Source organism: Phasianus colchicus, chromosome 8 (genome assembly GCF_987193195.1).
Source record: "Phasianus colchicus chromosome 8, bPhaCol1.hap1.1, whole genome shotgun sequence".
NCBI lineage: Eukaryota > Metazoa > Chordata > Aves > Galliformes > Phasianidae > Phasianus > Phasianus colchicus.
Genome location: NC_143443.1, coordinates 19,169,126 through 19,197,036, shown reverse-complemented (window position 1 = coordinate 19,197,036; position 27,911 = coordinate 19,169,126). Strand labels below are relative to the sequence as shown.

The 27,911-nt window shown below is 35.7% G+C and overlaps 1 protein-coding gene across 2 annotated transcripts in view; it reads left to right on the top strand.

Annotated features, from left to right (window-relative positions):
- Nucleotides 1–25,855, top strand: part of ERCC6 (ERCC excision repair 6, chromatin remodeling factor) — a 47,180-nt gene extending 21,325 nt beyond the window's left edge. The window contains exons 8-23 of one of the 2 annotated variants that reach the window (XM_031607724.2): nucleotides 2,154–2,312; nucleotides 4,009–4,144; nucleotides 11,194–11,364; nucleotides 11,816–11,992; nucleotides 13,349–13,465; nucleotides 14,861–14,956; nucleotides 15,835–16,053; nucleotides 16,793–16,903; nucleotides 17,314–17,433; nucleotides 18,439–18,533; nucleotides 20,281–20,426; nucleotides 20,511–21,221; nucleotides 21,735–21,936; nucleotides 22,275–22,353; nucleotides 23,000–23,279; nucleotides 23,386–25,855. In XM_031607724.2, coding sequence (XP_031463584.2) covers nucleotides 2,154–2,312; nucleotides 4,009–4,144; nucleotides 11,194–11,364; nucleotides 11,816–11,992; nucleotides 13,349–13,465; nucleotides 14,861–14,956; nucleotides 15,835–16,053; nucleotides 16,793–16,903; nucleotides 17,314–17,433; nucleotides 18,439–18,533; nucleotides 20,281–20,426; nucleotides 20,511–21,221; nucleotides 21,735–21,936; nucleotides 22,275–22,353; nucleotides 23,000–23,279; nucleotides 23,386–23,417 — 2,851 coding nt within the window. In that variant the 3' untranslated portion in view covers nucleotides 23,418–25,855. Of the gene's footprint in view, nucleotides 1–2,153; nucleotides 2,313–4,008; nucleotides 4,145–11,193; nucleotides 11,365–11,815; nucleotides 11,993–13,348; nucleotides 13,466–14,860; nucleotides 14,957–15,834; nucleotides 16,054–16,792; nucleotides 16,904–17,313; nucleotides 17,434–18,438; nucleotides 18,534–20,280; nucleotides 20,427–20,510; nucleotides 21,222–21,734; nucleotides 21,937–22,274; nucleotides 22,354–22,999 lie in introns of both variants that reach the window. The other variant, XM_031607723.2, reaches the window with a different exon arrangement.
- The last annotated feature ends 2,056 nt before the right edge of the window (nucleotides 25,856–27,911 follow it).

The following is a 27,911-nucleotide window of genomic DNA, read 5'->3' as shown; positions in this document are numbered from 1 at the left end:
TTCCATTTTTAAATAGACACTTGAAATCTTGTGTAGAACATTTTTCCTGCATAGGGAATAGAAAAACTCCGAAGATGAATAGTACTGTATTTCCTTAATAATAAGTAACATTTGGAACTTTGAAGCATGGAAGGCTTATTTAAAAAAAAAAAAAAAAAAAAAAGACTTAATTCTTGTTCAGGCATCTCTAAAAGTTTACCTTAGTGCTTCTGACTTAGGGAGTGGCACTTTATGATCCAAAATTACTGGGAATTTCATCTTTCATCTTACTGCAGAAAGATGCATGATTATTGCTACTCTCTTTCCATTATTTGAGGGGAAAAATATATTTTTATATTTTTTTTGTTGTAGCTCAAAGGTTTCCCTCATAAATTAAATCTGTTAATGTGCCTACTTCTACCTGTTACAATCAGTAGTTACTATTAATACATAAAATTTTGTTTACCTGAATGTGTTTGATGAAAGCACCTGCATCTTCTCCATTTTTATATATTGATGAAGCAGAATTTCTCCAAAACTTTGTTTATTAAATGTGTTCTTGTTATTTTGTAGAAGATGGCAAGAGAGGGAGAAAGATGCTTATAACTGCAGCTAGATTTTTAGCACTGTCTGTAATCCAAAGAAATGTTACGAAAAATGGCATCAAGGAATTATCTTCTTAAGATGCATTCTGGATATTAGTCTAAAGTAGCTTCCAACTTTTTTCTTTAACTCTTCAATATTTCCAAAAGAAGATATTCTGACCTTCATAAAATATTGTAATAATGTCTTCATTTGCTTAGAGCTGCTCCTGGAAACTATTTTGTAGTTGTTTAATTTAGATTCCTGTGTTTTTGAGGTCAATTCCTTGCTAATAAAAGGGCTTTTTACAGATTTCTTGGTATAATGCATTTAAGATACCAGCAGATAGTATGATGTCTGAACCATTAGATGTGTTCTTTGATCCCTTTTCTATAACTACTCAGGCCATTTGATTTTTTCCTTTCAGTGTTAATCTAAATCCATACAGATCACAACAAAAATTGATTTTGATAGGACTTAGCAGACATAAGTGTTGTTAGTTGTCAGTAGTCCTAAACATTCTTCTCTGTAAGAGAGAAACACAATCTTGAAATGTGCATTTGAGAATATCCCTGAATGAACAAACCCAATTTTACAAAAAAAAAAAAAGCCTGTTTTGTTCTTTGCTGTGCTTGGCACGCCAGCAATGTGTGCCACCAGGAGAATAGTACCAGTGGCCTTGATCTTCTATGTTACGAAACACAGAAATGCTGAAAAATGCATTTCTTCTAAATTATTGGAATATGCTGGTGTTTCACTTTTTTCTTCTTTTCAATTTAAACTCCCTTTTCCAAAATGTTTTATTCCTGATGCTGTCATTATTTCATATCATGGTTTAAAAAAAAAAAAAAAAGTTTTAAAATGATTCTAAGTCCAGCAGCCCATACCCACCTTTTTAGCTTGCTGTTGTAGATGTTGTTTTCTAATCAACTTCTTTTAATTGGGATATATTTTACGTTGTTACTTATGCAATTTCCAGTGAGTGACTGGGAATAGAAGCTATACTGATGTTCTCACATAACAACACTGCTGCATCTCATTCACTGGAATCATTTCTATTGTTTTGCCTTCCAACGCAGTTTCCCTTGTTGTCTTTTTTCTTCATTGAAAGAGATTAAATTTGACTAAATGAATTTATGTGAAAAGAAAGCATATTGTGACAGATGTGATCAGTTTTCAGAGTGGAATGTAAAGTCTGCACCATTTAGAAGTCAAACTTTTCCTTCACCTTAAGGTATACCTTCCAATAATGTAATCAATTAGACCCCTGCATGTCTTCTGACACTTTGTTAGAGTAGCTTTCCAAGTTATTTTTAACACTTAAAATATACATGAAATAAAATACCCTCTAATTACCATGACTATCAGTTTAATTAGAAATGTTTTAGTATTGCATAAAAAATGAAAGTCGCATGTAACGTTTGAGTGTATCAAAAATGTATGACCTAGTAAATAGAGCACTCATGTAAAACACACATCCAGCATGTTACTGTAACTGGTGTAAGAACGCTGCCAAATGATTAATTCATGAGTACTTTCTGTTACGATCTTTATTATCAAACATTTGCCATCTTCTTTTTCCTTGTTTTTAGGTACCAGCAGACAGGTGTTAGGTGGCTCTGGGAATTGCACTGCCAGCAGGCAGGGGGGATTCTGGGAGATGAGATGGGATTGGGCAAGACCATCCAGATAATTGCCTTCTTGGCAGGTCTGAGCTACAGCAAGATCAGGACTCGTGGTTCAAATTACAGGCAAGTGCTCCTCTGCAGACTGTCAGTCTGTGGAGCTCAATTAATATTTCATCAGATGTATTGCTGGTGGAGGAGGGTCCTGTGAATTATTAATGACATTTCAATTACAATATTCCTTTAATTCTTTTAGTGGGGGACATCAAAGGAAAAATTTTACGAGACAATGGAGCTGTAGGGCAGGAAAAATTAAACATGTAACACTTTTAATGAATTCCAGGCATTGATGCTTCATTTTGCAGATGAGCCACACTAGATATTTTGGGTCAATACAGTGTCTAAGGTTAGCTTCCACAAATGGATTGTTTACAAACTCAATTACATTAATATCAATAGTTTACACAATATGGAATTTTAAATTAGATGTAATACCTTTAGTTCCATTTATTAAATTTTACATTAAAATATTTGTTCTGGCAAGACACCAGGTAAATGCTTTACAGGAAGTCACAAGTTGATTTGTGATGGAAGTTAAAGTTCCTGATCAGCAGGGAATTACCTATGCCAAAAAAAAAGTAGTACTAATAAAAACTGTAACTTACACAGAGGAATTTCCATCTTTGTTACTGTTTAAAACTGTATTAGAGTAACTGGCTGTTCTTGCAAGAGCTTTCATGCTCTTTCTTTATTACTGAGCAATATTTTGAGATTCTGTCTTTATAGGTGAAATTACTGGAAAGGTACTTGTTGGTGTTCTTGGATTTACAAATGCATGCATGAATGATACTTGAGTTTTCTAGTTCTGGTGGCCTATTTATCTGATGTAAATTATGATATGCAATTAAGCACATATTGCAGCAGTATACTCAACAACAACAAAAAACTTTATATGATCCATTTAAATTATGTACAGCATGTACATGACTTGTAAAATAATGCATTAAAAGGAAAACATGGAAGACTTATATTCTTCAGTTGATTCCTGATGTAGCACGGTCAAGTATTTTCTGTAGCACTACTCAGAATGAGGAATGCACTAACTGGCTAGCTAGCTCCTGCTTGAAAGCCATATTGTTTAGTAAGCAGAAGACCTCATGGTCGGTCTGGTTGAGAAGCAGGCATTGTTAAGAGTGGGCATAGTTGTGTTGTCTGAGTGACTTCCAGCTCACCTCTTATCTCATTGCCTTGATGTGCAGAAGGAGCTCGTGTACTGCAATGCCAGACTCATACAGCAGCTTTTCCCATAGTGTTTGTCAGCCTCAGCTCTCATTCTGTAAAATGGATATAACTGTACGTTCCTTACTGTGCAGAAGTGTGAAGGTTTTTGTGTTTGGAAGTGCTTGAGAATGAAAGCAATAAGGCTATTCTTGAACATTCAAAATATGCAGCTTTATTTTTTGCGACATTTTCTGAACAAATATTCTTCAAAATAAGTTAGTAGAAATTTCATTTTGTAAACTGATCTGATTCTGAGCTTTACAGGGGGGAAAGATATTTTGTTATATAAGTTGAGGTAGAAGGAACAGATGAGCTTTCACACCAATGGTCTGTTCATAAATATCTGTATATCATAAATATCTGTAGCCTGTATTTGGATTGAAACTTGATGAAGAGCTTGTGGGTTCATGAGTTTGTTGCCTTTTTTCTAAGTACATTATTTTTGTAGCTTTTCAGTATACCAGGTTATTTTAATAAGACACACAATATAGAGTATTTATTTCATGTTAAAGGTTTTGTTTTGGTTTTGTTTCTTGGTTAGGTACCAGGGATTGGGTCCAACAGTGATTGTTTGTCCAGCTACTGTGATGCATCAGTGGGTAAAAGAATTCCACACGTGGTGGCCTCCATTTAGGGTTGCCATTCTCCATGAAACTGGTTCTTACACCAACAAAAAGGTAATAATTGATATTCATTTTGTAATTCCAGAAACTTGTCTCTTTTCTGCATTAGTGAAAAAAGAAGTGTCCTGTCTCCCATATCCCTGAATGTTTCTGTGCAACCTTGTACTCTTCGAGTCTTTTTAAGGTTACTAAGTTCACTGTCTTGTATAGATTTGTTAGGTAACCAGACGAAAAGAGGATAACTGGAAGTACACTTATATTATGGAATAGAACTGCCTAAACAAAGGAAACACTGTAACAGGCTTCTCTTTCAGAATGCTTTGCTTGTACTGAAGTCAACAGTGACCTGGCTAAACTACTTTCAAACCAGACTGCATGTACTATGGAGCCCCTGCAATGTTAGACATAACACAGCTTATTATGGAATCAAAGTGCATCATGGTTTTAATGTTAACGTGTCATTTTTCTTTAGAGTAGCCACAGTGTAATATCTAACCTACTTTTACAATGGTGCTCATGCAATTGTAACTAACGTATGTAATTTGGTCTGAGAAGATCTGATGCCATTCTGCTGGAGGTGGGCATATCTGAGGTTTAATCACTGGGAGTGCTTCTCAGTGAGAATGGAAAAGACATTAATTTCTCTTTATTTGGTGAATATGTCAGTTCATATCACCTGGTTTCTTTTAATGATGATGGTATTTTATTGGTTTTCTTCAAGCAGTGTCTTTTCTGTCTTTTGATTTTATTGGCCAATGTTTTAATATGCATGCTCTTATTCCATTTCTTCAGATGAAATCTCAGACAAACCAGTCTTTGAATCCCTGATACCTTGCTCGAACAAAAAAGGGAAAAGTTTAATTTTTGTTTTCTCCTGACTGATTTTAGGTACCAAAAGGATTTGCAGGATTCAGCAAAGCATTTTTAAATTTCTCTTTAAATATTTATTGAATTTCTTGTAATAACATTAAAATGATATGGTGCTTAATTGCACTTGATTAAGCGTATTGTGAGGTAATCGATGCCATTTTACAGTACATGGCAAAAAAGAAACAGTATGCTCTAATGTGCTAATAGCTTCCTGTTGTTCAATTAACTTGGTATGTCTTCAATCCCTAAAAATCTGTTGCTCTCAGTAACATGTTTGTATGTCTTCCTAAATTAAATTGTGTGTGTTTATTTTGGGGTATTTGTTAATTAATGAACTTGACAAACTGGATCAAATTTTTTCCATCTGCAAGCATAGTCAGGATTTCAGAATTTTACTTTCCCTTGTTGTCTCACAAATGCTTTGTCAAGAACTTACAGAATCTTGATGCACTGTGATCACTTTAGGTAGGTTTTACTAATTTTGTCCTTCATCTTTTGATAACATTCTGCAACAGAATGCCTTAAAAAGTGTCACTGCTAATGTCATCATTATCTCATGCACATTTATTCTGTGTTTCCTCCTTAAAAAGACCAAGCTTCTGACTCAAATTTTAAAAAATAGAATCATAGAATCATTTAGGTTGGAATAGACCTTCAGGATCTTCCAGTCCAAACACCACCCTGACCTACTGAGTCCCATCACTAAATCATTCCCTTAGTACCACATTTCTTAAATACTTCTGAGGATGGGGATTCCACCACTTCCCTAGGCAGCCTGTAGCAATGCTTAACTGCCCTCTCCATGAAGAAGTTCTTCCTAATATTCAATCTAAATCTCTCCTGGTGTAACTTGGGACTCATTCCTCATGTTCTGTCAGTTGCCACCTTAGAGAAGAGATTAGTGCCCTCTTCATTGCAAATACTTTCCCATCCTAGTTGTCTTTATACCTGGAAGAAGAGAGTTTACTGCTAATTTTTCTTCAGAAATCTCACTCGCACACTGAAAATATGCTGGTGCTGATCTAATCTTGTGGTAATTCTGTCTTCTGATTACCTGTGGCTTTACAGGAGACTGCTTTGCATGCATCGACTTCTTAGTACTCAGGGACCGCTCTTATGCTCTTACTAACAAATGAAAATTGTGATTAGACTGTGTAAGATCACAAATGTGTTAGTTAATATTAATTTTTATGGCCAAATGCAAAGACAGTGTGCATGTGTGGTCTCAATAATGCACAGACATGCTTGGAATTAAATTGACAGTTCTAGGATTGGTCTATTGTTCTGATAGTGAACTGTGGTTTATTACCAAGTGTATGAAATTTGTGCTGGATAGTTAGGTGACAATTAGTTTGTGAGCAGACAGGGTCATGGAACTGAAAGCTGCTCTTCATTTTCGGAGTAAGAAAGGTTACTACAGCCTCTGGGCTAACAAAAGGACTGGTAGAAGAAGGCTGTTGTCCCCTGAATTAACTGGGCATCAGACAAAGAATATCTTCATGGATTTTGTGAAGTGCTTTAGCTTGTAGTAATTGGGCATTGGGTTGCTCATGATTATGTACAGTATTGCAACTTATTCTGTGCAAGCCTGTGGAAGAGGAACAAATGATTTCAGAAAAATGAAGATATATTGATCTTAAAGTTAATGAATGAGAATTACGGAGGAAAAGAGTTTAGTAATGACAGGTGTACCATAAGGCAAGGCAGTATTTTGTGGCTGAAAGAGCTAACAGCTGTCATCAGCCTTCGGCTATCCTCAAGGGAAAGCAAACTGGTAACTGGTACTTTAGATGATGGAAGGTAGGCGCAACAAGAAGTTGGATAGGTTTCCAAGACTTCAGATCTAGTCTGAGGCCATCTGGACAGAATGTAACGCTTGATTTTATTCCCTCTCCATTTGTGATAACAGAAGATCGTTTTGTTCTTCTGTGATGATTAATGTGAGTAAATTGGGTGTCATGGGAAGAATCAGGTTGAAGTAGTAGTCCTTCTCCATAAAGTCAGTTTTCAGTTTGAGTGCAGTACAGCAATTGTGGCTGTGTCCTTTGGTGCTGTTTTATGCTATTAACCTTCTGCAGTAGTTTACACTCAAACCTGATGTAGCGTAAACTGACTTGAAAATACCAAGAGCTCTGACACCCTTAATAATGAAGGAAAATAAAGTAGTATATCCAGTATAGCATATCAAAAATATTTATTTACAGTTAAAAAGGGGGACATGGGAAAGAAAGCCTTCTGTACAGAGAACTTGTCTATTTTTTTTTTTTCAAAGCTGATAATACATGAGCATTTGTATAAAGGTATACAATCTGAGAGGAATGATGTACTTCAGTTATCTTGATTTAACATCTCAAATGTGAAAGGAGGCTGTATTCTTGAGATCAAGGCTGAATTTTTAATTTGTCAATATTTGGCACAAATATCACTGATGTTATTTCTTTCAGTTGGTAATGTGATCCAGTCTGTTAAGCCTTACCTATGTGTTCATTTATTCTAGTCAGACACTGGGGAAAATGCAGCGCTCAAAAGCGATCATCCCTTCATGATGCTTGCACCTGTGGAACCACCTACTTGAAGTTGACTTTGCACGCTGAAAATTTTTGTCTTCTACCCTCACAGTAGATTACAAAGATTAAAGTTATTGGCATAACTGATAATAAAGCCTTAATTTTAGCTGTCGATTCTTTTCTGTGCTAGGGGTTCAACTCAGATAAACTTTGTATCGTGCCACAACAAATAACATTCCTCTGAAATATGTAGTAAGTGCTCTAGCTCATTTTATTGCAACATTTACATTATTAAACATTGTAATGTGTTCTGTTGAAGCCTCTTCATGGTGCCATTTAGATTGTTTGGTTGGGGGTAGGGAAATATTAGAGGTTTTATAGGCTGAATTTATGGATCTCTGGGCTTAATGGTTGGTTATGAGATGGTGAAAAGACTGCTGAACAGTGCACTTTTGATTGATAAGTGATATAGTCATGCAAGAGACTAGGTATTATCTTGGTGAGTTCAAGTGTGCCTTAAAGGTATGTCAAAGTTTAGAGAATTTCATATCTATCATTAGTCTAATTCTTTGAGTCTGGTGTTACATAATATTTCTATTTAAAAATGTTAACATTATAATACATAATACTATGGAAGAGTTCGTGTTCCTTTAAGTATTATTTAAAAAGACTACTTTAACAGCTAAAAAGATAAATCTGATTTCTGTATCTGCTTCATTTAAAACAATTGTGGTTTTGTAGCTTCGGAAACCAACTTGTAGCTACTGAAAGGTCATCAGCAGGGTGAAAAAGCTTTCTTCAAGGTTTGTCCATAGAATACATCACTGAAACATTTTAGCCTTAAGCAATGTTATTTGCTGAAAGTCTTCTAGTCTTTGTACATTATGTGCATCCCAGAGAAGATGAGTCAATTATCAATGCAATCAATGGCATCACCATCGTAGGTGGAAATACTGTCCTTGAAAGGTAAAAGCCTGAAATACTATACTGAACAAAACTATAATACCAGCCTTATTATATCTATTTGATTGTTCTTGTATTCATTAGCATGTTTTTAAGTACCAGAGTTCAGAATTTCAAAGCTAGAGAACAACTGTCTTAGCATTAGCAGGATTTGTCTCTGAGCTGAACTTAATCTTGTAATTTTTTTTTCAGTTTAACAGATTATGAGCTGAAATGTTTCACTGAAATGCATTCCCAAGAAAACAAATATAAAAATAATGCCAACATATCTTGAGTCTGACCAAACAGGTCTGTGAATTAAAGAATACATGGTAAAATAGTGTAAATTCTGAAGTGCCACAGCTTCAAAATGGCATGTCCAATGTTAAATCCATTACCATGTTTTAAAAGGTTCTAAATTATTCCAGGGCAACCTTCTAGAAAGTCCCCAGTACAGTAAAACAACAGTTAATAGGTGTTGTAGTATGAGCTGTTAAAATTGTGGTGTTGTATTTCTTCGTTGTCAGCAGAAATCCTTGTTTATTAAAAATTTAGCTTGAAGGAAACTTTAATTAATTACAGGTTCAGTAAATCCTGACTAGGATTCTGCTGTGGTGTGTTTACAGTCAATGGCCTTCATGTGCCTGTGTTTCACTTCTGTTCTCTGTGCTACCTGACAGCGTGATTTATGGCTGTTGCTTTCTGCTAGTCCACTGCTTGCCCTCTAGGAGGGATTGGTCTCTTGAGCCTCCATAATAACAGCAGCACTTTCACAAAACATCTTTTAATGACAACAGTGTAGCATTCCGTAAGTCAGGCTAATTGCAGACATACCCTATTAATTGCAAAAACTAGGAGAGGTTACATATTTTACAAGCTTTTAATTTGAAATCGCCCGAGATGATTTGTCTTAAGTGTTTGGGTAGAGATGTGTGCGATATTCTATGATAGGCCACTGCTGAGGCTGCAGGATGCCACTGCAAACTGTGGGCAGTGCACCAGGTAGAATTTAGCTTTGAATGTTCCCACCTGCCTAGAATTCCTACTATATCTGTAATATATGTTGTTATAAAGATTGCATATTTTCTTGACAGTCGTGATGTCAACATTATTTAATGCTGCATGTTGTCTGAGGTGGTGATAATCAGAAGGTAGAAATTCATGAAAAGTTAATTGCAGAAGAGGTTTTTTTAGTCTTGGATTATATCTCTGAGCAAGAAGTTATTGTAAGAAATTTTATAAGAAGAGATCATGGGCACACCAGAGTCCATGAAGACTTTTTCCTTATCAAGTCACTTCAAGAAGTGTCCTTAATGTTTTAGAATGTGTAGGTATTTTAGGAATCTTATTATTTTCCTCTTTTATTATTTTCCACTCTAACTAAATTTTGTGGTGGTTCTACTTTGTGTATATTTAAACTACATTCACTATTTCTTTAATACAGAATTGCCTTAAAGTTCATCATGTTCTGTTTTTACCCATCTGCTAATGTGGCATACATTAAATCAGTGATGAAATTCCCTTTCATTTTCCCACTGTAGGCTCAGCATCAGGGATGAACATGTGAAGCTCTTGGAAAACTACCAAGTAGCTGCTTAGTGTGCCCTAATACTGAATTCCTATGTAAAAAGGCATGAAGGTCATGAAGCTCTTAATACAGAATGAACTTCAGTTTCCACAGAATTTGAGCTAACTTGGACATCCTCTCCCTGAAGACAGGGATTACTTCTGCACGCAACTTGACTATTGAGAGTAATTTTAAACAAAAGTTTAGAATTGATGGTTACCATGTATATGTCTTACACATGGGCTGGATTGATGGTTTTTTTCAGCATTTATGGTAGCATCTAAACACCAAGTCCTATTTTCCTACTTGTATAAACACAATATACTAGAAAAAAGATAATAGTCAGGATATTCCCCTGGGGGGGGATGAAAAAAAAAATTGGTTTTGTTTTCCCTTTCTAATGTGAGCTTCAACAAACTAATTTATGTCCTGATACGCAAAGATATTTAAGCACCTAACTTCAATTGGTTTCTGTAGCAGCTAAACACCTTGATGGATTTACCTAAATCCATGCAAATAACATTCTGTGTTCTTTTCCTTCATGTATAGTGAAATCACTTTTCAACTAGATTTATACATGAAGGATAAATGCAGGAAAAATTAGATTCTTGAGTACTGTGGTTGCTGTGAACGTATTCAATGAAGGTGATAAAGACAGGTCCAGCCCTGCAGCTAAAAAGGCTAGTAAAATAACAGGGGAAAGAATATAGCTTACTAGGGAAGTATTAATAAAAAAATAAAGTGGCTAATAAAAAAATAAATCAGGAATACCTGAAAAATCCTATTAATAAGAAAGTTATGACAAAATTAAGGATTTAACAAATAATTTGTTGTTCTAGTTTTTCACTTTTTTATTTTCTTCTAAAGTTCTGTTATATATTGGATGCAGTACACAAAGGTAGATTTGTAAAGTGCATATAGGAGAATTCCAAGAATCTAATTACTTGGATGAAATTTCATGTTTGAGTTACAGGTATTGCCTTTGGAAGAAAAAACTGGATCCTTCTTATCAGTTCTGTTCTATCACAGTTCCCAAGTGCTTCAATTTTTTTTATAGATAAGTCATGTCATCAAAGACTTTTCTACACTGATTTTCTTTGTGAAGAAGATTGTTCTGCTCTTTCAGAACTTTTTGTGTGTATCTTTTGTATGTACTTCAGCAAGTCTGAATTTTCAGTCTCGTTGTGTTACTGACACCTTCCCCTTTTTGTTTTTAGGTGAAACTAATTCGAGAAATTGCTTCATGCCATGGAATTTTAATTACGTCTTATTCATACATTCGACTGATGCAAGATAACATCCACAGCTATGACTGGCATTATGTGATTTTGGATGAGGGTCACAAAATCCGAAATCCAAATGCTGCAGTCACACTTGCATGCAAGCAGGTACTTTATCAAAACAAATGGAAGATTATTTTTTGAGGGGTGGGAGTTGCCTTCCAAAATCTAATAGCCTGTATTATACCAACCACCATTAATAAGGAGTAAAAGCATAAATAGCATCAGTGTGTATTTGACTGTTTAATTTAGTTAATATTTTAAATGAGTTTGCATCAGTATTTATAGAGGTAAGACAGAGAAAATCATCAAACATTGAATTGTGAGGAATTTACCATTAGGAACAACTATCAGGAACAACTATTGTTGGTGTTTATTTTCTGCTAAGAGTTTACAGGTGATATCTCACAGAATGTTGGTTCTTTCAGGAGCGTGAGACCACATATTATTTTAAAATGAGAATTCATCGGTGGTGAAATTGAAAATCCTCTGAGACAGGAGTTGTGTTACTCTATGAGCAGTGACAGTGGCTTAATTTTGTTTCTCTTTTTATTAATAGTTCCGCACACCCCATCGCATCATCTTATCTGGTTCCCCTATGCAAAATAACTTGAAGGAGCTCTGGTCCCTCTTTGACTTTGTATTCCCAGGGAAACTGGGAACACTACCTGTGTTCATGGAGCAATTTTCTGTTCCAATAACCATGGGAGGATACTCCAATGCCTCTCCTGTGCAGGTAAATGCATTGAAAATTTCACTAGACACAGTTCTGTTGTTTCAAGACTTGATTTTTTTTTTTTTAAGTGTACTTCTTGCTGTGCGTTCTACACACGAACGATAGTCATACATCTATGTTTTACTTCTGTGTATGTGGGGAAAAAAAATTGTTCAACAAAATGAGATCATTTTTTCTATATAGGGATAAAAAATAAATACAAATGTTTATTGTCAAGAAAGTTGGAATCATTATAAGTATTGTCTGAAATGAAGTAGGGATGTGCAAGTGTGGGGAAAAGACAAATCTTAGATTTTCATGTATTTAAATAGAACTTTCCCATTTGATTTCAAGCTTCAACAAATTATTTCAGATGCTTTGGAGGAATGCTTCAGTCAAAACTGAAAGCTATTTTCATTTTACAAAACTGAAATAGGTTTCAGAAACCCTGAGACTATATAAACTATTTAATTTGAAAGCAGAAATTGTTTAGAATGTTATCTTCTGGGTAAGTACTCTTATTAATATTTGTAGTTGTGGTTGTCTGACATCTTAAGCACATTTCAAGTTAGCTAATAGTTAAACTCTTCAGTAATCTGTAAACTAAAAGTTTCAAATTTAAATATTTGCTTTTAAATATTATTCAAAATATTTTGCACATACTAAAGTTTTATTTTCTAAAGTTTTATTTTCTTTTCGAGCTTAAGTGCTTCCCTTGTCCAAAGCTTAGTAATTTACTTAATTGGACAGCCAATTTGTTTTTTTTACACATCAATAATTTATTGTATTCTTCATTTTTCTTAAAGCAAAATAAAGGTATTTTTAGCCATTATGTACAGTTAATACCCATCTCACACATCCATTACCCATTATAGAACCATATGTTCCATTTGAGGCTGGAGTGACCTTTAGTTTCTGTGATCATGGGGATTTTCTTGTACCGATTTTTTTTTTTTTAATAGTCTCAAGTGGACACTAATCTTCACTTATTGTCTAGTAACTGCTGTTGCTTCAGGCCTCTTTTTTTTTCTCTTGATCTTCAGCATGTGTGTTAGCAGTTATTCATGCAGATTTTGGTTCTGTGCAAGTTTAAATTCAGATTGGTTTTTTTTTTTTTGAAAGAAATCTCACTTCTGATCTCTGAAATTCCACTGAGTTAGTCAAGATAAATCAGTGGTATCTCGGGAAAGTTATTTATGTGGTGTTTATTGCAGCTAATGTGAATTTTATTGCAGTTGTTAAGTAGGTAACTGTAGGATCACATCAATCATAAACCATCTCATAAATGAGGAGTTTCCTGTTACTAGTTTTTATTTTTGTGTGTTGCTAGAATATTAAGAATCAAAATACAATTTTTGACTTTTCTTCCTTTTTCAGGTAAAAACTGCATACAAATGTGCATGTGTGCTACGGGACACCATTAACCCTTACCTGCTGCGAAGAATGAAGGCTGATGTTAAAATGAGCCTTTCACTTCCTGATAAAAATGAACAGGTTTGCTTGTTGTTACTATTGGATCTGTGCCCTCTTCCTCTTCAAAGTTCGGCCCTTCTGTGCTGATAGCAGTTGAAAGGCTATTTTAACTATGGACGAGACAGAGAGCTTTTAAGTTGCTTATTCTTTTCCTCTGTTTTCTGAGCATTAAATGTTCTCAATCTTACAAAGCCTAAACATGTACACTCTTATCTAAAAACAAAGGCTATCTGAAGTGTGATCAGACTTGTTTACTACAGTCCTCATAGCTCACAGGTGCACCACAAGTGTTTTAGAATGGTGCATCTCTTGAACATTCAGCATTGTTTCCTGCTGTAAAACGGTTAACTTGCACTGCAAACATTAGAGAAATATACTGCAGTTCCTCATGTTGCAAGTTAGCTGGACTTGTAAATTGTAGTAAGTTTCCAAAGCTCTAGTCTTTTGCTCTAGAACTTACTGTTTACACTACAAAGAGGTGGAATTTTTTTTAGGAAATGTTTTGACTCAAAGCTGAGGAGGTTGTAAGGATTATTTAAATAAATGAAATTCCTGCAAATGCGTACTACAATTAGACTGTCCTGCCTGTCGGGTTTCAAAGCATTGGGCTTTCTTATCTTTTCCTAACTCTTTCCCTTTCTGTCTGTTCCCTCTAAAAGAGAAGCAGTCATGCTTTTTTGTAAGACATAAGTAATTAATAGAGCATACTCAGTTTCTACTGTGCAGTTCAATGGCCTTTTTAAATCAAATTTTAATTTCTATTTACTTAAGAACCTGGACTACTTACTCTAAATAATGAAGTCATAAGTAGATTTAACAAATTTTATTTTTATTATTATCAGTTGGGGCACTATGTAAGTTTGATTTCCATCATAATGTTGAGAGCCTTTCAGGTTGTGAGGAAGTGATTTTATTCCATTTTAGCTCATGAGATCATCTGAAGAATCATTAGCCTTAGAGTGTGAGCATATAATGACAGTACAAATTGTGTGTTCCAACATGTTGTTTTCCCATGAGGTAATGACAATTTACAAGTTGTAAGGAACAAAACAAACACATGGTGGAAAGCGTTTCTTATAAAAGTACTTTTGAGAAAATGCTAATACTGCATGGTAAGCTCAGTAAAGCTAGAAAATGGCAGCATTTCCAAAACTAAAGCAATATGAAAGGAAAAGGTAAAAACTGTGTAAGGGCACAGAAAAATGATGAAACTCATCTCAACATTTATGTTCTTTCTCTAAAAATTTTCACAAAGTTTAATTTAAAAGACACTGTACAGAGATTGTTATAATTCAGTATGTCAGGCATGTCTGTGAAGCATCATTGTAGCAAATTCCATATTGGAAAACTTGAAAATTTGCAAAGTCTGGTGTTTACAAGTTGAACTTAAGCTGTTTGCTTGTTTTGTTTTGGTAGGTCCTCTTTTGTCGTTTGACAGATGAGCAGCGTCGAGTCTATCAAAATTTCATTGACTCTAAAGAAGTCTACCAGATTCTCAATGGAGACATGCAGGTTGGCATTAATTAAGGTTGATGACAGGGAGAGTTTGATGGATAAAGTCACCAATTGATGTTCACTTTCTTCTCACTGGTTTCTAAGCAGAAAGGGAAATGCATTCAATCTCAGTTCTGCTTTTGTGGATGTCTGCTTTTCTTTTTTTTTTTTCCTTCCTGTGGAGTGTAGAATTTGGGTCCCTATGTAATGGCATGACCAGACTAAAATAAATAATGTGTTGGCTCATCTGATTTTCAGTTATGGAAGATGGAGGGATTACCTTCATTCAAACCAGTTTTTTTGAGTGCCAGTTATAGCAGATGAATTAATGTCAGTTGAATTAAATGAGTAACCGAACAGAACTCTTCTAGCATCATATCAAAAGTGGTCGCTTTCAGCACTGTGTATTTACTTAAGTATGTTGACTCAGCTGTTCTTTGCTGCCATGTATTCCAAAGGGTTTGCCTGCTGTCCTCAAGGTCTGTTTGAAAATACTTGCTAACACAAGGAGACAGAGGGGAGATAGGACGGACACAATAATTTAATTGAATGAACTTGATGGATTTTTTTTGTGTTTTGAATAACAAAAGCTTGACCATGAACAACAACTAGGGGCTGCTTCTGCTAATGTGGAAATTTTCACAGAATTCACTTAACCTTGTCATCAGAAAAGACTCACAGTAATATATTTTCATTGACCTTCTTCTATACTGACTTTTCCAAAATGTAACATGACATGAAAGTATTGGCATCCACTAGTTCTTCTAAAGAGCAAACGACTATTAAAAACACTCGTCTTGTTTATGATTAGGTCAATCCATTGTTATTTCTCATTCACAACGCATGTAGATGTAAGTAGTTGTCAAGCAATAAAAAAGATATTTTCTGTTGTTTAGGTTTTCTCAGGACTAGTAGCTTTGAGGAAGATTTGCAACCACCCTGACCTCTTCTCTGGTGGTCCCAAGATTTTGAAGTGCTTACCAGATGCTGACTTGGAGGAAGCAGATCAGTTTGGATATTGGAAACGTTCTGGAAAAATGATAGTGGTAGAGTCCTTGCTGAAAATATGGCACAAGCAAGGTCACAGAGTGTTGTTTTTCACTCAGTCAAGACAGGTAAGATGAGCTCATTGCTTTTTGTTTTCTTATTAGTAAAACTGAAAAGTATGATTGTCCTGACAGGACTTGTAATTTAAAACAGTTATTTTTGGTGACCTTCTTATAAAATTAACATGTTACTGGAGGGAAAAAAAAAGTCTAATGTCATTGGAATAATTGAATACCAGTTTCATAGCTCACAAGCTTTATTGGAAGGACAGTGTTGTGGCAACTGTTGCTCAAGTTGAATATACTGAGTCAAGGCTTGTATTAGTTGTAACCATACAGTACTAGCCTGAAGTAATGGTGATGTATCTATTGCCCCTTCTGCATAATTTCAGGATCAAACTGGTGGTCAATTAACATCTAATCCTAAGAGTTGTGTGCTTTGGGCCAGTAGTACAGTCAGTGACCTTCATTCATTTTTCTCTCTATATTCATTATTTTGTCTTACATGGTTTCCCTGGAATGCTGAACCACTTACCTGGTTAAATTGGCTTGAGATTACAGGACATGGTTTCCTATGCCACACACAAACATTCCAATCTTCCATTCAGCAATGAAATAACTACTCTTTAGTTTACTCCTATTACAATAAGTTGATGAATTTTCTGCTAACTTAAGATTCATAAATTGTTTGGTTTTTTTCTTGTTTGTTTGACTGGCATTGCATTTAGTACCAGAAATTCTCACAACTCCATCAGCTGTCTGTTTAGTCTTCACATCTGGCTTTCATTGTTTTTTTCTATCACAACAGATGCTGCAGATCCTTGAAGTCTTTGTGAGAGACAGAAACTATTCCTACCTCAGGATGGATGGCACTACAACAATAGCATCCAGACAACCCCTTATAACAAGATACAATGAGGTGAGATGTTTGATCCCATATGCTAATGCCTATTATAGAATATGGTGTCTGAGCTTAGCTTGAATTACTGGTATTCATTTTTTATCTGTTTTTAAATACTTTGCATTTGGGAAGTTCAGTCAAATGAAACCACTTAATGTGAAGGGGAATATGTCATTGTTGGTTTAATAAAAAATTTCTGCTAAGAAAAAAAAGCGTTGAAAAGGAAAAGTAAGTTTATTGAGCAACAATAAGGAAAATTAGATCAAACTACTTGTATTTGTCAAAAGTGATATTTAGGTAAACAAGGAAATGTAGCTCTCCTTGGATCTTTGCAAATAATAATAATAATAAAAGAATGCAGGACATAACAAAAATGTTCTTGTACTTGGGTAAATCTTCTTTTAAATAAGTTCTGTTCTGTATTACAGGACAAATCCATATTTATTTTTCTTCTGACAACTCGTGTTGGTGGTATTGGAGTTAATTTGACTGGTGCTGACAGGGTTATTATTTATGATCCAGACTGGAATCCCAGTACGGACACACAAGTGAGTTTGTTCATCGCATTCTGTTCAACAGCTACATTGAAGTAAAACTGAAGATAGAATGAGATCTGTTTCCTCAGTGTTAAAACACTGTGTTGTTCTTTCTAAGTTGTTGTTGCCAGCAGTGGTCAATTAGGGGACAGTTCCATGTTATGATTGCTCTTTTGGAAAAGCTATTGTCAGTGGTTCCCACCACATCCCCTTTATATTGTTACATCTTACCACTCTTCGATAGTGTGGACTCATATAATCAATGCAGCAAAACAAACAATTGAAATGGCTTGTTTGTTGTTTTTTGTTTGTTTGTTTTCCTAATAAATAAACATACTAGATGTTTTGCAAGGAAGAATGCAGCTGTTCAGCCATGGAACTGACATGACTATTCATTGTGGCAATGCAGAGTAAGAAAAGGAGAAAAATTTTGCTTAAGTTGACTTTATCACTGGTCATATGTAGCTATGTCTTTAGGAGAAGATGCTTTTAAGGATGAGACTCTGGATTACCAGATCCCTTAACAGTACTTGGGGCTTACATGTTTGAGAGAAATATATTATTTTTGATGGAAAGAAATCCTGAATAGCTCTGAGATCTGCAAGTATGCAGACCTAGAAAGGTCTGTTTTAGTGGTTGCTTTGACAGTTTTTTATGAAAGTTTTCAGTTTAGAAAAAAGGAGAAAATTTTAAAGATATTAAAAATGACTTCTGAAATAACTTTGTTTCAGAACAAGTCTATTTAAAGTATTTACCTTAGGAATGAGTTCTGATTTTAAGATGTTAATTTTTTCTTTAGATTTTGCACAGGTCTCTTATTACGATTAGTTTCTTGTCTTCCTGTATACATATACTTTCTCCTGAGTTAGTTGTTCTAATACTGTAGAAATACTACAACGATACAGCTAGTTGAACTTGTTAAATGTCCAAACTAGGTTTGATATGCTGCTATTGTTAGCTCCCTGTCAAACACATCTAGAAGGCTAACGTATGGTAACCAAACCTTGTGTGTTCCAGGCTCGTGAACGTGCTTGGAGAATAGGTCAAAAGAAACAAGTGACTGTGTACAGACTTCTCACTGCAGGTACTATTGAAGAGAAGATATACCACAGGTCAGTCAAAATGATTCAAACGATCAAAATGATATAGTCCTGTGCTCAAGAAAATTTTTGCAGCAAACCTGAGACTGTATAACAATAACACACCTGAGTGTGTGCTCACATGGAATGCAACCCCCAGCCTTCACTATGACAGGCATGTGTAGCTCTACTTCTAAAACCCACATGCTAAACTTACTTCATTTAGTTTTAGCAGCTGGGTCCAGTACACAATGATTTCATGGTAAGGGAGAGTATAAGCCTTAGCACAGAAAATGTGCTGCTTATTCAGAAAATGAAACTTGACAAGTCTGAGGTGCAATTTGAAATTAGCAAGCTTTTTTATCCTTAGAATATGTAAAGATAAGTGCTATATGAATATATATTTGCTGTGCTTCAAGCCTAATTTTATTTTATTCCCAAATTGTTTCAAAATTCAAGAATTAAATCCCAAGAACTGCCAGTCATATTCATGCTATTTATTCAAAAATGTAGCTGGAGTCTTCAAGTGCTTGCAATTCTGAATAATGAAGTCTTGTTTGCTTTCCCATTCAGCTTTTTCAGTAGTTAGCTTCGCTCACATGAATTATAAGTGAACAACATGCATGGGAATCCTCTTGCTAGGTATTGCTATTTAGAACAGGAATATCCTCTTTGAAAATGCAGGTGAATGAATGGAAAGCTCTAAATAATGAAATACCAGCACTTACTGAGTGCATTTTTTTTCTCTGCTTTACCACACTGATGCAAAGCATCCGCTGTTGATTGGCTTGCATCCCTCTGGCATGCATGTGTTTGAACAACAGTGACCACATCGAGGAAGTAGGCTCTAAGGGTCAGGAGAGCCATCAGAAATCTATTTTATTTCACAGACAGTGCAATAGACTTCATGCTTTAAGCAAGTTGCCTTTTCTCCTTGCCTTATGTTTTCCTCTCTGCAAATAATGCAGAAAGTTATGAAGCAGTTAATTCCTTAAAACTGCAGAAGTCTTCTGATGAGTGCACTGCAATACATGATGCTGATGTTTGAATGTAGTTTTGACCTTTACATGTTTTAAAAATACTGTCTTTGTTTAATGCCAGCAGAGCCAAAATGATGGCGATAATACTTCTTTAGAACTGATTCCCATTTCTATTTGGGATGTATTTTTAATAATACATTTAATATTTAATAATAATGCTTATGACATTCAAAAATTATGTTGTATGATAGTGTCATAAAAGTAGATCTACAAATACTAGCAGACTTTCTTCCTCTCAAATCCTCTGTTTTCTCTTTTCTCTGATTGCCATCCAGTCCTCACCATTATGCTATGAGCTACCATACTGCCTTTGATTCCTTCAACTATTAAAAATGACATTTTAACATGATCTTGTTTTTCATTTAAACAGCTTTCTGATTGCTACATATGTGAGCTTTTCAATTTTAATGGACAAGAAAAAAAACAACACCCTAGCTGTGAAGTTATTTATTGCTTAGTTAGCGGATGCCTCACAGGACATTTCAGGATGGTGGTTACCTGTTGTGTTATGGGATTGTTGCAAAACAGTAAATCCCCATGCTTAACAATTTAGTTGGTTGTTTGAAAGTTACCAACTCAAGATTGTCTTTTAGAAACTAGCATCATCTTCCCACTGTTTAATCATTCTACAGGGTAACATTTGTGCTTATACAGTTTTCTGTTTAAGTACTGTAGTCAGTACTTACACATAACTAGACATTGTTTCCTGCATAAATTACTTTTGGTTTGTTTGGTTTTAGACAAATCTTCAAGCAGTTTTTAACAAACAGAGTGCTGAAAGACCCTAAGCAAAGACGCTTTTTCAAATCCAATGATCTTTATGAGCTATTTACTCTGAGCAGCCCAGATGTGTCTCAGGGGACAGAAACAAGTGCAATTTTTGCAGGTACACTTTTTCCTAATATTTTTAATAGAAAAAAAAATGTTTGAAGTGTTTGATAAATTGATACTAATTTTATTCATCCTTCAGGTACTGGTTCAGATGTTCAAGTCCCCAAACACCAATTAAAACGGAAACTTGAAAGGCCAGCTGATGATGACACTTTGAAAGGTGGTCTCCATCTTAAAAAAAGCAGCTCACCAAAGTACAGCAAGTCATCTAGTTCCCACTTAACCAGCCAGATAGCAAATTCTTCTAAAGCCATAGAGACCAGAGAGGAAGCCAAAGGAAATTTGGAAACTTTTGATCAAAAGAGCTATGCAAAAGATATTGAACAAACTGCTACAAATATAAATTCAGTGAATAAAAGCAAGCAAGAAAGCTTGGAGAGAGCTGATATATCTCTGTCCCAATCATTGCCAGGTGATGTAGAGTCTTCAGAGAATGCCACGGTGACTGAGGAAGAACATGAAGTGGCTAATGAAAATATTGAGGGAGATTTTAGCCTTCTGTGTGGTGCTGGTTCTCAGGAAAAGCAGGTTGATAAAACAGAAGATGGGCAATTGGATAATAATCATTATAAATGTACCTCAAAAACAAAACATAGAGTGGATATGCTATCACATGACAGGCATAAAGAGAAGTCTAAGAAGAAACATCACAAAGATGCCAAGTTTGAAGGGGAGCGTATTCCTCACCTGGTGAAACAAAAGCGCTACAGGAAGGAGGACAGTGAAGAGAAGGAGTTAGACCCAAAGAAAAATGATGATTATGTCTTAGAGAAACTCTTCAAGAAAACAGGTAATTTTTGTTATTTGATTTGTGCAACAGTGACAGGCTATTTAAATGGATGTGTGCAAAGCTTACAGATGAGAGCATGACATGTTAATATGTTCATTGTTAAAATAACTCAGGTAGGAGTGTGCTGATTGCCTTCCAGAAACTCCTTTGGATATGAAAGTAGTACAGTGTTTATTTTGGAAATAAATATGTAACCAACCTTCATTTAGGCAAGTGTTCCACTTCTGTTTGTCCTGTCCATAACAATAGAAATGATCAATTTAACCACATAATTGTTAAGTCTTTTGTAAATAATGACCTCATCTGCACACCAAATGTGGTTTACTGTCAAATTGATTGCTCAACTGACAGAAGGGGGATCTCTTACCAGAAATGACTGTACTGAAGTGCTGAATGTAATCGATCTGAAAATGAAAAAAAAAAAAAAAAAAAAGATTGTGACATTCATTTAAGATTCCCATTTCAATTAACAGGTGTTCTCCTTCAACTTTTCTTGTGTGCTCTGTTCACTAGGGGTACACAGTGTAATGAAGCATGATGCCATTATGGAAGCTTCCAGTGCGGATTATGTGCTGGTAGAAGCAGAAGCAAACAGAGTGGCCCAAGATGCACTAAGAGCCTTAAAAGTCTCTCGACAGCGATGCTTAGGAGCTGCTTCTGGTGTGCCAACATGGACAGGTGTGAGTGGTCTTTCAGGTGCACCATCAGGAGTAAAGTAAGTTCACTTCTCACACTGCTTATCCAAAAATAGAAGAGTTCCTTAGAATGGTGTGTATTATTTCTTTTTCGCACCCAGTATTTTTAGTAACATGTATCATTTTTCATTTGTTTGGGTTTTTTTTAATATTTAATAAGACAAAATGACATGTTTTGAAGCTAGAAAGTAGTCCATTCTGAAGTATAAAAAAGCATTACAGTTTCACAGTACAGGAGAGAGAGGTTGCGTAGAGCACTCTTGAGAATCCAAGAATGCAAACCCAGTCATTGGCTTTAGCAAAAGTATCCTAATATTGAGAGTGATTTCTCATGGAATTAATTCTTTTGCATGTTTAGGAGTCGGTTTGGTCAAAAAAGAAACCCTATGCTGCTTTCTTCACATTCCACTTGTGCATCGCCTGTGAAAAAGTGCAAGGTAAGAAAGACAAGCTAGTATTTCTCTTTTAATAGCTTATATCTATACACAAATATAGATACATATGTATATATAAAATGAAATGTCCTGACTTATGCAACAAACCTGATTTATACTCATTTATACTCTTACCTATTCTTCATATGATTATGTAGACTTCTAGAATTTTCAGTCACCCAAGAAATTACTACTTCTCTGAAAGGGTGGTGGGGCGCTGGAATGGGCTGCCCAGGGAGGTGGTGGAGTCACTGACCCTGGAGGTGTTCAAGGAACATTTGGATGTTATGTTGAGGGACATGGTTTAGCGAGAACCATTGGTGATGGGTGAATGGTTGGACTGGATGATCCTGTGGGTCTTTTCCAACCTTAGTGATTCTATGATTCTGTGAATTTTTCTTTCTTTGATACATCTTGTCTAATCAGCAAACTGCAGCATGCACCGCTTGTCTGTCTCAAGATCTGCAATGCTTTACTTTCACTTCCTAAGTTCTATAGTATATATTCAAGTTAAGACTAAAGAATACTGCCTCTTTACTGTACATTACAAATGTGCTCACATATGTTATTTAAGTCTGAACAGCACGCAGATTTTGTCAAACAGATTCTGTGGATCTCAAAATACATGGTCTATATGGTTTTTTTGTAGGATGCAGATACAATGAAGAAAGAGAATGTGAAGAAGAATAGTACCAATGGGCACTTTGATGGAAAATCGGAAACTGGGGAATCATCATCTAGTGTATTAGATTCTTCATCATTATTAGCTAAGATGAGGGCAAGAAACCACCTTATTTTACCACAAAGGACAGGGAATGAGGGAGATGAGAATCTTCACCAAGCACCAGCTCCAGCCCCAGGTTCAACAGAATACGATGAATTGCTGGTGGATGTGCGGAACTTCATTGCATTCCAGGCCCGTGTGGACGGTGAGGCTAGTACTCAGGAAATACTGCAGGAGTTTGAGTCCAAACTGCCTGCAGCACAGTCTTGTGTCTTTAGAGAACTCCTACGCAATCTCTGCACCTTTCATAGGAACCCAAATGGTGAAGGTGTCTGGAGGCTGAAGCCAGAATTCCGCTGACCTCTGTCAGGAGAAGGTACCAGTTTGCACTCGGACAACACTCTGCTGTCAAAGACTTACTATTTATCTTTTGAAATGAGGAATTTGTGTTTGTGATTTAATAAATGACTTGAGCAGACAGTGATGCAGCACTCGTTGCAGGCTTAGTGCTGGCTTCAATTCCAATTTAAGCTATTTGTAAGGAAGTGTGACCTACCTCATAGGTGAAGCAATACAAAATATCACCTTTTCTTTAAAAGAAATGATGGGATGAAGAATATGTGCTGACTTTTTACTGCAGTAAGAGCCATGCATGTTGCCATGGGCGTTTATTTGATTTCTGTGAAATTCCAAGAATTTTTCTAAGTTTTCTTTGTGTTACTTACGTGGTCACTGGACACACAGTGTAGCATCAAAAAAAAAGATTGTGATCAGCATGAGAGATTTACTTGTACTGACAAGAGTATTGAAATCATTAAGAAGCTTTCATTAGTAGTGAGAATTTGCTTTTAATGTTTCTGCTTTCATTGTTGCTAGCATCTAACAAATGCAGTGTGACTTACGTTACTACTTAACTTGGAAAATAATCTATTCCCACAGAGGTTTAATCACAAAAATGAGAAGCCTGACAGTTGATATTCATGGAAAACTGATTGAATTATGGAAAAATAATTTACCCTTTAACCACTGATTCAGTCATAGTACTATACACTATGGCTAGTTGCTCAGTGTAGTACTTCTTGCCAGTGAGATAACAGGAACTGTTGTGTTTGTCACAGGCTGTGGACTGATAATCGAGATCCCACTGCATATTTGTAAGTCTCACTCTTACTGATTTCTATATAGAAATTTTTCCAGTTCCCTGTTAGCACATAATCTTTTACAAGGATCAAGATTGTCAGAGGAGGAATGATTTTACTGTATTTTGCTGAATATAAACATGCGTTTACACAGTCCTAATATGACCTATAACTTTTGTATATGCTCGGTCTGTTCTGTAGATAGAGGTAGATGGAGATGGAGAAAATCTCAGTCTTCCTGCCAGTCAGATAAATTCTAGTACCTATTTTCTTCCAAGAAGGGAGAATCTGATTATTTGTAGCAAACCCAAGTGCTATGTTAGAGCTTTGGTGTGCTAAATAAAGAAATATTGAGGGGAAAAATGGATAGGTTGTGAGAGAAAAATGACAGTCCTGCACATCTTCACAGCAACGTTAAGTTACTGTATAACTTGAAGTAGGAACAGTTAGATGTGTCTAATATCCTGACTGTCTCTAAGCTATTGAGAAAAGGGAAATCTGAGTTACTTCTGTTTTTTTATTTGAAGTACAAACACTGGAAGGTGAATGGTGAAGCAAGAATACAAACTGGGTTACAAACTGCTAAAGAAGAGTAGTCTTTAAGGTACTTTCAATGGCTTTTTCTTCTGTTCTTGTTCTGTATTAAAGGATCTGCAGATATTTGCAAAAAGTGGTGCCTCGCTGTTTCAATAACTAATTAGTTAGCTTTTCACAGATTGGCATTGGAGAGAACAGACTGTTGAAGAATCTGCTTTTCTTCTTCATGATATTTGAAGGTGGGCCTGATGTACCTTTTCCTGATACCTTTTTCTGATATCATTATGTTTATTTATATACTCTTTTTCTGGAGAAACACGAAACCAAGCATCCAGATTGCAATTGCAGAAATACTTAGAAAATTGTGGATCTGTAGATATGACTTAAAATGGATCAGTAAAAGAGTTAAAACAATACAATCCTACTGTTCTCTCCAAAGCTATAGAGTATTTCAATTAGGTTTTGGTGTCATCTACAACATGCATCTCTACCCATATCCCAGGAGCAATCCAGGAATTCATGTCAGCAAAGCTGCTGTTATCACCTTAGCTATTAGTTCTGGTTTCCTGTTTTATGTATTACTTTCAGTCTTAAAGACATTTTTCCTATACCAAGGAATGTTTGGAGCTTCTTACTGATGATCTATTGATGTAAATGGACCTGCATGTGCTTTTATATATCCTTGGATTTTATGGACTTATTAAAAAAGTAGAAACAAGTCTGTTCTAGAAGTCTTCCTGAACTGAGGGGGAGGATGGAGTGGGGAAGCCATCTTTTCCTGTGTAGTGTAACTGTGACTAAATGATTCTAATGATCTTTAAGTGCAAGTCTATTTTTCATACTACTTCAAATTATGTGCCCTAGCAACTAGGTTTTCCCAGTACTAGTGGATGTTTAAAAGGCTGAGTGAATATTAGTATAATACTCAATACGAGTACATTTTAAAGTATTTCATCTCAAAAAAAAATGTGTGAGATTAAAGGTCTACAGACTGACTTATAGGTGAAAGTTGTTCTGGAATGGCCAAGACATTTGACAGTAAAAGAGTTATTTAAGAATAATCTTATTATTATTCTGAAATAGATGCTGTATCTGACTTTGTTTCTTTACCTGTGTAAAATCAATTCACTTCATATCTTTAAAAAAGATATGAAGCAGTTCCTGACTAATGATTATGCAGTCAAATACATTTACCTTCTGATGGCTTATAGGCATGTAATATTTTCAAAAGCTTTTATTTCACCCTTTCCGTTTCCTAAGCATCCAGTGCTGCAGTGAGTGGTTGTTACTTTGTGTGTGATTACAGAAATCACTCTGTGGAATGCTTCTATCTTGTAATTTTTCTTACCTCATTGGGGAGGAGAAAAGGAAAGATCAAAATACAGATGTTAATTTTGTAATCAAGCTTAAATCTTATTAAAGAGAGCCACTTCAGCATGAAACAATATAGTCCTTAAATAGAAGGAAAAAAATTGTAAATATTGTAAATATCTGGGAGGCAGCTCTAGCATTGGTTGTTAAGGTGCTTTACACCCCTTTTCCATCCTTTTCCTGCTTTATGTTCTTCCAAGCATTTGTTCTCCTTAGTTCATACTTTTGCTCTTGAGTATGTTGACTGTACAAAACTTCTCTAGTGTAAGAACTAAATTCTGACCTAGATATCTAAATTCTGATCTAGAGGCTCTGCTGCATGTGATAGGTGGTTGATCTTCTGAACCATAATGCCCACCACAAAAGAAATGTTAGCAATACACCGAATGGATAGATAGGTAGGATAGAAACAGTGATTTACAATAATGGAAAGTATTTTAAAATCCATAAATGAGTGCTCTGACTCAGCCTCTTCTAGGTGGGGTACGCTGGGAAAACTGAGTCTACTACAGCTAATAAGCATTATCCTTGCAAGTAAAGTGGTACAGAATAGGATTGTCAAATTTGGAAGTCCTGGATTCAGATTATATTCACCTATATCCATACCCATTTGTACACAAGTGACGTGTGCTTTTGATTGCTGCTTTTGATTCCAAAGTTGCTTAAACTTGACAAACTTTTACAGTTTTGCCAGTTGTGCAATCTCTGCTAGTAGTGCCTCTCAAGAAACTATGGCAGGAGGGCCACGATTTTCCAAAGGGTTTCACAGAATTTTTGTTGTTCATAAAACCCTTCTGTTTTCTTTCTCTAAGCCACTCAGTCTTTAGGACTGAATTTTCCAGCTCTGCTGACACTGATGGGCTGATTGCTATTCCTCGAGGACCTCACCTTCTGACACTGGCCTTCATCAGAGCTAAAATGCAAGTCATCTGGAATCCTGTGTGTACATGATTGAAATAGTCACTGAATGTTAATCTTTCTCCAATTTCTGTGTGCTTATTGATATTGTTGTATGGAAAGGACAAATATATGGAAAGGTGAGTTGTGTTCCTGAAAAGAGCCTATTACTGGGGAAGATTAATTTTGTAGGCTCCATTTTTGACCTGAACTCCAAATGCAGTTTGGGATATATTTTTCAAAAACTATGGAGACAGCTGAAGGCAGCGATTTTTAGTAATCATTAAAAGGTAAGTCATACTTCATCAGTGAAAAAGATGTCCAGGAAGGCATCATGTAAGTAGAAAAAGCAGTGTGATAGTTGTTGTTACGGGATGTGTCCTTCAGGGAAAGCTGCCACAGGGGAAGCAGCATTTACGTAATTCATTTGAAATTCACTTAACAAACCAGTGTTAAAGAAAGCAGCAATTCAACTAATGTTTTCGGGTTTTTTTTTTTCCAAAACGGTAACAATTTGCTCCAGCATCAAATAATGCTGTTTTTAAGATAAGGACTGGGTAGACGAATAATAAGATTGGTGGACTAATACCCTGCTTGCATCTCTTTTGCACAGTGCTGTGTTTCTGACGTCAAATACTACCAATACCAGTCTAAGCAGTTTTTTCTCCTAGATAGAGAAGGTGTTGAGGAACAGATATACAAAGGCTGCTCTTTGTAACGCCTCCTGTTTTATTATGTTGTCCCACTACATCAGAGGCAGATGTTGATGTATGACAGTAGAGGTGGAACCTTCCCACAAATATTCCATTACAGTTTTTTGCTGTGTGACAGATGGCAGCAGAGAGGCAGTCTGACACAATGGCGTCTGACATGGAGGTGTGTATGAAGCAAAA